The following is a 10554-nucleotide window of genomic DNA, read 5'->3' on the forward strand; positions in this document are numbered from 1 at the left end:
CTCCCACGCGAACGCACTGAACTGCCGCTGGGGTGTGGGCCTCCAGTCTCCCCCCCCCCCACGTCCCACTGGGGAGTTACGGGTCAGGACCCCGAGTGGGTGGCGCTTAAGTCTCCCGTGTTTCCCCAGGAAAGAATCAGGTGGCCGCGGAGGCGAGCTGGGCTAGATTCCCCTGGGGGAACCCAGAGGGAGGCGGGGAGCGGGGTGGGTGGACGAGGCTGGAGGGGAGCCGGAGGCGGGAGTTCTGGGGCGGATCCACCCTCCATCTCACCCTCCTCCTTCCACCCTACGGCCTCGGGGTCAGGTCCCCCGGGGTCGCGGGAAGCTGGCAGGGCCGGAGCCAGCCGTCTGGAGGCGGGGCGGCTGCTTTCCCGGCGCCTCCCGCCGCCCTCACTGCCCGCACCTGCGGCTCCTTTGTCCTACTAACAGCCACCCCGCCACCCGCCCTGGGGCGACGCCTCGCAGCCCCTCTCCTAAATCAGCACTGGATACATTATGAGCGTTTTCTCCTCTGGGGTGACTAAAATGGAGCTGGGATGGAGCCAAAGCAAATAACTAGGGCTCTCAGGGGGGTGTTTCTAAATCCACGGCCACCTTTCGGGGAAGCTGTTTAGAGGCCCACTTCACAGATGGGGAGACTGAGGCTGGGAACCTCCCCTCCCAGCCTGAGTCACAAAGTGGTACCGCCAGAGATAAGAACAAGGGTATAAAGGGCGCCCCAAAGCGCACTTCAGCTCCCCCGCAAGCTGAGGGACCCCCGCCAAAGCTGATTCAGTCGGTCAAGTGGGGTGGGGGGAGGTGAGATCTGCCTGCCATCCTCCGAAAGCCTCCAAAGGAGGCGTGGCCTTCCCAATTCTGTTTGGGGCACTGGACCCATCGGTAATCCCCCTCAAAGGTCTGAGCTCGTCAAGCCCTCTCCGCTCCCCGGCCCCCCCCGCCCCCGCCTGCCCCGAATTGCAGGATTTCGACGGAACCACCGAATGTGGGGGAGCTGAAGGAGTCAGAGGACCAGAGCACCCAGCACGGAAACGCTCTGGCAAAGGAAAGGGGGCCCTGCCCCATCCCGCCCACTCTACCCACGTGATAGCCGGTCAGACCGGTTTCTGGGGCCCCAGCAAGCCGCCGCCAGCTCCTGACCCCTTAACCCTGCCCCTCCCCCATCAGGGAAGAAAACCAGACGGGCAGCACAGACTTTATTCAAATGCTCTTTATTTTCCTATCTGGCGTTTCTAGCAAAAAGCCAGATAGATGAAATTAAACAGGATCCACCACAGTAAAGGTAAACAGACCTCAGCACGCCCTGGCAAGAATCTTCCCCTTCCCAAACTGGCCCAGTCTCACCAGCAACTGGTCCCAGCGCAGCCTTACAAGCGCTCTAAACACCCCCACCCAATTTTGTGATTCAGACCAGGATCGTCTGGGTTGTGTCTGTGTGTCTGAGGGACGGTCACGCCGGAGACTGGGAACGTATTACCACCTCTCACGCACCAGATGAGGAAAATTGTAACCTGAAATTAAATCGGGCCCCCACCTTGCCCCCGCTATACAGCCGAAGGCGCAGGGGCGCGGGGCACAAACCCGCAGCGCGCGGGGCGAGGTGACTCAGGACGCCCTCCTCCCATTCCCCAGGGCGGTCCACACCCCAGACCCTCCTCCCAGGCCCCACACCCACGCAAGGCAACAGGAAGCTCCCCACGTCTGCCCCATGACGCAACGATGACCGCTTGCACAAGTATGTCACTGGTGGGGGAAGGGAGCGCCTGCCTGGAATTCTGAGGTTGGAAATGCAAACACCAACTACTGAAAAACCTTGAAAGGGCAGTACAGCTCCCAATAAAAAATAAAGTCCGACCCTGAGGAGTTTTAAAGAACCTAGCCTCCCTGCTCCCAGTCCCAGAAGGAGAGGGAAAGGTCCACGTCCCAGTCCGTTAAGACAGCACCTGTGGGCGCAGCAGGTCTCGGCGGAAGGCGCTCGCGCTCCCCGCTCAGGCTCCTCGGCGCCGCCGCTGCGCACAGGCGGCGACGGCTCCCCGGGGGCAGAGTCCCTCTTCAGGCCTCTCAGCAGCCCGGGCGGCAGCTCCTCTCCACGGTTTCAGCGGGCGCTCCCCCGGGGGCGGGCCTCGCCTCGGGTGTGCGCACTCCGGCCGACGGTTCGGCCCGCGCTCTGGGCTCCCGTAGCGCCGCTCGGGGACCCTCAGAAGGCCACCACGGCCCGCACGAGCACGTTCAGCATGCTGTCCGCAGGGCGGCAGGCAGGCTTCGCCTCGCATGCCGGCGGCGCCGTCGGGGGGGCGGCGGGGCTGCAGTTCAGGAGGCCAGAGAAGCGCCTCTGTAGGACGCGCGCCAGGTTGGGGAAGGCGCCCTCCGCTTGAGCGGGAGGTGGCTGCAGGCGATCAGGGACCTCCGAAGAGGCCCCTGCCTCCTCCTCCTCTTCTTCTAGACGGGCTTTCTTGCTTGGGACCAGTCCGACGTCCCCGCCGTCACTCAGGCTGCTGCTCCGCCGCTTGCGGCTGACTTTAGTGGGGCGCGGGGCACAGGGAGCTGGGGTCTCCGCGGCTCCCGGCGCCTCCCGCGTGTCCATGGGCTCCGGGGAAGGCTGCTCACCGTCGGGGGGCGCTGCCTCGGCTACAGCTTCCGCTTCCCGCAACTGGTGCAGGCGAGGATCAGAGGAGCGGACGGGCGGCAAGGGCACCTCGGGCTCGTGGGCTTCCACCTTGGCCGAGAGGTAGAGCTCTCGCGCGCTGCGCATGACCAGCGACAGCTGCAGACTCCGGTGCAGCCGCAGGCCACCGCGCTGCATGCGCGAATGGTACATCTTCCACACCGACAGGGTCATGATGCGTTGAGCCTCCTTCTGCACCTCCATGGCGGCTAGACGGCGGGGGCGAGGACGGCGGGGGCTCCCTGACTGGGCAGGACAGGTAGCAGGTGCACTCCGGGCTACGCGCTCGTTCACGCTTCTCCCCTCGCGCCAACCCACGCCGTGACACTGCTAGGACGCTCTGCCCCGGCGCCCGCCACCCGGGCCCTTTTGTACCCCGGGTGAAGTCACGGAGACGCCCCGCCCAATCCGAGAGCCGCATCCGGGCTTCCCAAAGCACCACGGCGAGAGACTCCTTAAAGCGACAGGGTAGAATTTACCGAGGCGGGAGAAGGGAAGGAGTCGGGGCGTGGGGGAGCATTCCCCAGTCCACGCAGAGCTCTCGGGGTGGTCTCCTTTCCCAGGGCCCTCAATGAGCAGGCGCGCAGGCCCAGAAGAGCAGGGCGGCGGATGGGGGATCAGAGTCCACCCACGTGCTTGCGTTTGAAGCCCCAGTGGCTTGTAGGCAGCGAGTTTCCCTTCGCACCGGGGAAGACCGGGGTTCGAACCGGTATATCCCCCGTGGGCACAGTTCCTAGCAGCTACTAGGTGTCTAGTTAATATTTTTTGAATCAGTAACCGATTCGTATTTTTTGAATCAGTAACCGTGCTAACACTTACGAAAGCACTTACTACCCGTCAGGCGCTGTTAAGGGTTTTCCTTTACTAAATGCCTCACCTCCACTCCGCGGAGGGTACTGCTGTACCTGATTTCTTCCGCTGGGGAAATCGAGACAGAGTGACTCGTCCAATGTTTGCTAAACGAATAAACGGCCACTGCAGTGAAAGGGGACACTGGGGCCTCCAGCTCTTGCGTCTTTCTCGCGTAAGCCAGCCCTCCTCACTCCTTCTCTGTAGGCAGTAAGCAGGCGGGCAGCGGGGGCTGGCTCCTAGGCATAGCTGCCCACTCCACGGGCATTGGATGTCTGCAGACACGAACGCAGCCCTGGGTGTCATTCCTGCGCTCCACACCGAACACCCCCCCGCCCCTTTCCTCTACTCGAGCTCCACGGGTGGGCTGGATGCTCGCAGGGCGCAGGACCCGGGCTACAGGACAGTCCGGGTGAACACGTGGCTGCGCCCCTTAGACAACACGGCCCTGCTCCGCCCCTGCGCCCCAGGAAGCGTGCTTGGGGTAGGAGCTGTAAACTGAGCAAGGCAGAGATAGAGCGGATAGATAGAAAACATCGGGCCCACCCTCCGCTACGCCCTATTGCTCCAGTTCCTCCAAAACAAGATGCAAAATTGTTCCTATAGCTCCATTCATTCGTGGCAAGGGCCCTTTAAGGGAAGGCTCGTCTCCCTCCCCCCCTTGCCGCGCCGAAGGGAGAGCGGAGTCTTCCGGCCACTGGAAGCGCCAGACTTCCACGACTAAATTTGGGTATAATGACGTAGGGCAGGCGCGCGAGCCGCTTCCGGCTGCCCATATAAGGACAGGGGCCGGGATCTCCGCTCTGAGCTGAGGCAGCCTCCTTCCGGGCGGGCGGGGGCGGTGCCTGGCCTCCGAACACGCCCCCTTCCCTTCCCTCCCCCGCTCCCTGCAGCTAAGGAAGGCTGTAGTCCCGGGCTTCCGGACCAGAGTTTAGCGGGGTGGGCGGGAAAGGAGGGGAAGGCTTCGCTTCCTTCCCTCCGGCGGCCGAGAAGGCGTGACGCCTCTCCGGGAAGCCCCCCGCCGGCAGGTAGGGGCGATCTCTGGGCTTCCACTGACGCCATCTCCCAGAGACCCTCCCCAAAGACCTTGCTAACACGAGGGGCGATTCGCTGAGGACCCATTCGTCCCTGTTCCCCCATAGAGACCCACACAATTATTTCTCCCTACAAGGTTTTCTCCCAGGTGTTCCTTCTCCACCCCCCCCCAATCATGCACCTTTGGAGAACCCCACGCCCCGCCTTCCCACCCCCTGCACCTAAGGACTCAACAATTTTATCTTCTTGACCCCTCCAAAAACTGTCCCTAGTCATCGATCCTGCCACACACTACGGCGACCCGCTGGGGACGCCCCCATCTCCCCCAGGACCCCCACGGCGAATCCACAATGATATTCCCAGCCCAGGCTCTGTCTCTGAGAGACTCCGAAACACAGGCTCTCCAAGAACTTCAGACATCCTGCCCAGACTTCCCCAGAGACAGACTAGGACCCCACTCAGGTGATGGCTCCCCCCGGCCCTCCAAAAAAGAGTGCTTTTCCGGAGACCTTGTCACACAGATCGCCTCTGTCACACAGGGATCCACTCTATGAGTCTCCAGACATTCCTGGTCCCTCCCCAGACGGAGACCCCACACACCGAGAACTTTCTTGTATACAGAAGCCACCACCACGCCCCCTTTTCCCGACTCCTGCCTCGCACGCAGAAAGATCCCACACCCCAGAAGCATCTCTGGGGCTCCCACTCACAACCACCCCACCCCAGGGCGATCTTGGGGCGCCCTCCTCCGTAGAACAAAAGAGGAGGGGCAGTCCAGCAAGACTCTCCACCGGAGAATGCCCGCACCTCACTCCACCTCCTGCGGTAAAGTGGGGAGGACTACCTCCCTCCCCACCCCTTCCCAACTCTGGGCTGGGACGATCTCCGAGTACAGGATCAAGGTGCAGGCTCAGGAACTCTGTTAAGAGCGTCTTCAAATTGGGGGCGCCCCAAATTGGGGGTCGTGCTGGGGTCACGACCTGGGGTTCGTGGGCTCGAGACCCGCGTTGGGCTGTCAGCGTGGAGCCCGCTTGGGATCCTCTGTCCCCGCCATCTCTCTCTGCTCCTCCCTGGCGCTTGCTCTGTCTCAAGAATAAACAAACATTAAAAAAAAGAGAGAGAGAGAGAGGTTCTACCAATCGAATGATCCCCTTCCCTAGTCATAATCTCTGATTTGAAGAAGGTTATTATTATTCACATTGCCCAAAAGGGAAACTGAGGTTGCTGCGGCAACAATGCAAAGGGCTAGCCCTCCAACCGAGAGATTAGGAGGTCCGACCCCCAACCCAGCCAGACTTAACTGGGACTCTGCTGGGGGCGGGCGCGACGAGCTACGGGGACGCGAAGCTGTTTCTGCCCACAATAAAGATGGCCGCGAGGAGGGCGGAAGCGCGGGCCTCCGAGGCCGAGGCCTCTCTTTCTACCCTGGCGTCCAGGTTCTCGATGGTGATGCGGGTCACGTGACGGGGACGGGGGAGGCGGCGCTTTCCCTTCTTGCTGGGAGGGAACCCGCTACCAAAGCCGAGAGGGGAGGGGGGCTTGGCCTCGGGCGGGGTTTGTGTGACATGTCTCTCGAGGACCCATTTTTTGTTGTCCGAGGGTGAGTGACAGCAATGGGGGAGAGAAGAGGGTGCTCGGTCCCCCCGCCAACTAATGCCCGCGTGTCCGGCAGAGCGTGCTAGGCAGTTTGGGCACGGCCGTCGGGGTGCGCGGGTCAGGGAAAACCCGTGGCCGAGTGGGATGGGTGCGCAGGGGGTTATCAGGATATCCTGAGCCCTGACTCGTTTGGGGGCGCAGTGGCCGGCGGGAGGACCGCCTGCCCCCAGCCGTGACCGCTGTGTGTGCCCCTGCCCGGCAGCGAGGTGCAGAAGGCGGTGAACACGGCCCGCGGGCTGTACCAGCGCTGGTGCGAGCTCCTGCAAGAGGACGCGGCGGTCGGACGCGAGGAGCTGGACTGGACGACCAATGAACTGCGGAATGGCCTGCGCAGCATCGAGTGGGACCTCGAGGACCTGGAGGAGACCATCGATATCCTGGGGGGTTGCAAGGCGTCCTGGGAGAGCCCACTGTTGTAGCAGGGGCCAACCGGACACCTGGGTGGAGTTGAGGGCTTGAGGCAGAGGAGGGGGTCATGTCTGGCTTTGGCCTTGACCCTTGACTCGCGACTTACGCATAGTGGAAGCCAACCCGGGAAAGTTCAAGCTCCCAGCCGGAGACCTGCAGGAGAGAAAGGTGTTCGTGGAGCGGATGCGGGAGGCAGTCCAGGTGAGGAGAGTGCTCGGTGGCGCGAGTGTGGGGAGGTTGGAGTATCTTTACTCTCTGATGGCGTCCTCACCCCCCAGGATATGAAGGACCATATGGTCAGCCCGGCAGCCATAGCCTTTATGGAGAGGTATAAGAGAGAGGTAAGGCATCCGGACCCAGCATCCTCACCCACCCCAGCCCAAGCCTGACCCCTCTGTGTGTGTTCACTTGTCTCCCTTGCACGTACAGTCGGTCTCTTCTGTGTCAGTGCCCATCTTCTCTGAGCAGTTGGTTCCTGGCTGTCTACCTGCCCGCTCTTTCTGGGTGTAGAATCCTTTCTGCCTCCTCGTGCGGGTCTGTATCCCACCCCCTCTCTCTTTTTTTTTTTTCTTTTTGCTTGTTGCGTCACTGTTTCCAGGATGTATGCCTACCTTTTTTTTCTGTGTCTGTACCTGGCACTTCTGAGCCTGTGAACTTGGCCTCTGAGTAGATCCCCATCTGCAGTCGGCTTGCATACCATTTCCCTCCGTGGGTGTGCCTGCCCTGTATGTGCCTGCGTATGCCTTTTGTGCGCACTCCCCCAGCTGCCTCTGTTGGTACTTTTTTCTTCTGTGTGTCCATCCAGCCTGTCTCCAACCCGTCATGGGATGCCCATGTGGGATCTGGGAGGGTGTAGGGCCGAGACCTGCACGAGCTTGGGGTCCTATAGCAGTGCCCACGGGCTTTCCAGGTGTGCTGCCTTGAGGGTCAAAGTCCAAATTCTTAAATACATCTGTTTATATGAGTCCACCATGGATTCGGGCCATCCGCATTCCAGCCCCAGGAACTCCCCGATTTACAGAGGAGGAAACTGAGGCATAGGGAGGTCAATTGATAGGACCTTGGGGTCACCTTGTTAGCAAGCGGTGGGCTTGGGGAACCCAGGCTATCCCATTCCTAAGACCACCTTCCTGAGCAACAGCCATCTAGATTTGCCACCAGTCTGTGTGTGGCTTTGCTGTGAGTGGCCCTCTCTCCCTGAACCCGTGGTCTGTGCCCCCATAGATGCTGACAGGCAAGCCAGCCGCCCCAAAGTCATCCAGCGACCTGCTGGACGCCAGCATGGCCGCAGCCACCTCTCGTTACATTGAGGAGCAGCAGGCCACACAGCAGGTTCGTGCGGGTAGTCGGGGATCCTGGGCCGGAGGGGCCTCCGGACAGCTCAGGGCCCCCCGCTGACGGCAGTTCCCACTCCTCCAATCTGCAGCTGATCATGGACCAACAGAATCAACAGCTGGAAATGGTGTCCGGGAGCATCCGGGTTCTGAAGCACATGTCTGGCCGTGTTGGGGAGGAGCTGGATGAGCAGGGCGTGTGAGGCCAGGATCCTGGGGGTGGGCTGGGTGCCCTCAGCTGGCCGCGCTGGTGTGCCCAGAACTTTTGGAGGCTAACGCCATCTCGGTATCAACAGCATGCTGGATGCCTTTGCTCACGAGATGGACCACACCCAGTCCCGGATGGATGGGGTCCTCAGGAAGATGGCCAAAGTATCCCACATGACGAACGGTAAGCCCCCTTGGGGAGGCAGCTCAGGGGTGGTGGGTGGGGGGCGAAGGTGGTACCTCGTCCCCCCACCCCCCTGTGACCTCTGACCCTTTTGCCCCCAGATCGCCGACAGTGGTGTGCCATCGTCGTGCTGCTGGGGGTGCTTCTTCTGGTTCTCATCCTGCTCTTCTCCCTCTGACGCCGGCCCTCCCCAGGGCGCCGGTCCCTCTAGCTGTGGGAGCTGGCAGGGTCCTGCCCCCTGGGAGAAGGGGCTCCTTCCTGGAGAGCTGTCTCGAGGTTCTCATCCGGAGCCAGTGGGACCCTCGGGGCCCTGGGCCAGAGCCCCTGCCACTGGTCCTGTCTCAAGTGTGCTTAGGAGGTGGCAGAGGTAGGGGAACCTCAGACCCGCCCCTCCCCATTTCTACTCTGGTGCCCCAAAGCCGTCTGCTCCTGTGCCTTCCGTGCGTGCCAACTTGGAAATAAAAATCCCAGGCTTTTTTTTTTTTTTTTTTTTTAAATACACGTCTATACCTTACTGTGTGTTGTAGCTCGTTAACTCGTGCCTGTCCCCTAAATGGGACTCCCATTGCGAGCCCCTTGCTTGCACATGCTGGGGCCCGGGTGTGTACCTACGTGCACAGGCACGCGCCTAGTAGGGGTATCAGTGGTCAGGATTTGGTGCAGAAAAGACTAGTCCAGTTTATTTCTTGGTTTCACGGTGGATGAGGCTGAAAAACCCCAAGCCTGATTCTTTCTTGAGCGTTTGAAGTTTAGTCTAAACGTCTTCTGCTCGTTCTCGGCCCACCGGAGGCAACCGCCTCAGCAGTGGAGCTGAGCAAGCCACTTCTGAGGCGCCCGAGTACCGCCGGGCTCTAATGTACACCCGGTCACTGACAAGGCAGTTTGTAAATTCCAGGGCTTTGCCAGAGCTTGCCCGAGTGATTCCTATGAGCCAGGAAAACTCGTAAGTGCCGTGAACCTTAGATTGCCATCTCAGATGTTTCCATTCCGCGCGTGACGCAGTCCCGCATCAGAACCACGCGTCTTAGTGGCTCATTTACACATCGCAAAGTGCTGCCTGTTACAAGGGTGTTGTTCCGTTAGGCTGATTTGTCAAACCTTAAAAAGAACCGGTGTTCAATGTGCCGATTCCCTTTTTCATGCAAACCCACTAGAGGTTTGGGTTCTCTTGATCTCTCTGTACTCTGTTCCAAGTCTTCCTGAGGTTAAAAGGTGCACTTCTGGGAGGGGATGGTGTTCGCACGTACCTGGGTTTGCCCGCATGTTAAGGCAGACAAGACTTCCTGTTACCCAAGGTGACTGGATCAGTCACCTCTGGATTTTTGGTGGCGGTGTTGCTGGCTGTCAGAACCCTTTCTGGCAGCCGAGGCTGGGGCTGGTATTCCTCAAGTACAACGGAGCCTCCCTGGGGACTGAGATCCCACCTGATCACCTCCCCAGGAGGTCTGTCTGGATGCTCTTGCTAGTTACTAGAGCGGCCAGACCTGCCCCAGGCAGGGATGAAACTTCCTTTTCCACCCCAAGGCAAACACTTTCTGATTTGATGGGCTCCCTAACCTCAGTGAATAACCTTCCTACACTACGAGAGACATTTCTGAATCGGGGAGACCTTAGCACACATCTGCATCTTTCCCATCTGGTTCGAGAGAACATCTTGGCTTCATAGCCTCAGAACCTGTGGCTCTTCAAGGGATCTTAAAGGATGCCCACCGAACGGGACTTACCGTCTCAACTTCTGTGTTCCTTCTGATGCGTGCGTGGGCCCAACGGCTCAGATGCCATGAAGGGTGTGGGTGTGTTCAGGATGTGTATCTGGGGCTGGGGGTGGCAAACAGACCACAGAAGGGAGGGAGCCAGCGGCTCTGTCATGCAGCCAACTCAACAGAGGCCCTTCTTGGAGGCGATCCTGTAGGACACTGAGGTAGGACCTAGGGCTCATGCGTGTGTAGGAACAGCCCTGGGGGGATGTATATATATCCCAGTGTCTACACTAGGGTGGCCAGAAGGGGGTTTTAAGCGGAAGCTACTTCTTAAGAATGCTCCATACCCACTGTGGGGCTCGAACTCAGGACCTTGAGATCCAGAGTCCCACGCTCTACCGACTGAGCCAGGCCAGGCACCCCGCCGTAAGTGGAAGCGATTGGCCGCTTGGCTTGGAGCCTGTTTCCCAGTGGCAGGGGCTCTGGCCCAGGGCCCCCCTCACAGTGGCATTCTGAGGT

General features: G+C 60.4%; 2 protein-coding genes and 1 non-coding gene across 4 annotated transcripts; 1 reads left to right on the forward strand and 2 right to left on the reverse strand.

Annotated features, from left to right (window-relative positions):
* Window positions 1-1192: 1192 nt before the first annotated feature.
* On the reverse strand, window positions 1193-4035 carry IER2 (immediate early response 2). The gene has a single exon (XM_025916029.2). The coding sequence runs from the start codon at window positions 2864-2866 to the stop codon at window positions 2195-2197; it is 672 nt and encodes a 223-aa protein (XP_025771814.1). The 5' UTR covers window positions 2867-4035; the 3' UTR covers window positions 1193-2194.
* A 1977-nt stretch (window positions 4036-6012) lies between these two features.
* On the forward strand, window positions 6013-8811 carry STX10 (syntaxin 10). 2 transcript variants are annotated; one of them, XM_086698940.1, is made up of 8 exons: window positions 6013-6146; window positions 6405-6586; window positions 6729-6811; window positions 6889-6951; window positions 7835-7942; window positions 8037-8143; window positions 8241-8316; window positions 8437-8811. In XM_086698940.1, exons 1-8 carry the CDS (start codon window positions 6112-6114, stop codon window positions 8704-8706), a joined length of 924 nt encoding a protein of 307 aa, XP_086555066.1. In that variant the 5' UTR covers window positions 6013-6111; the 3' UTR covers window positions 8707-8811. The 2 variants fall into 2 exon arrangements, with proteins under 2 accessions (XP_086555066.1, XP_086555067.1); XM_086698941.1 differs by having other exon boundaries at window positions 8241-8335; window positions 8437-8658.
* Window positions 8812-10379: 1568 nt separating this feature from the next.
* TRNAQ-CUG (transfer RNA glutamine (anticodon CUG)) lies at window positions 10380-10453 on the reverse strand. Its single transcript has one exon. It is a non-coding gene; the product is annotated as a tRNA-Gln (tRNA).
* Window positions 10454-10554: the final 101 nt, after the last annotated feature.

Source organism: Puma concolor, chromosome A2 (genome assembly GCF_028749965.1).
Source record: "Puma concolor isolate L17-30 chromosome A2, mPumCon1.1.hap2, whole genome shotgun sequence".
NCBI classification, from domain to species: Eukaryota; Metazoa; Chordata; class Mammalia; order Carnivora; family Felidae; genus Puma; species Puma concolor.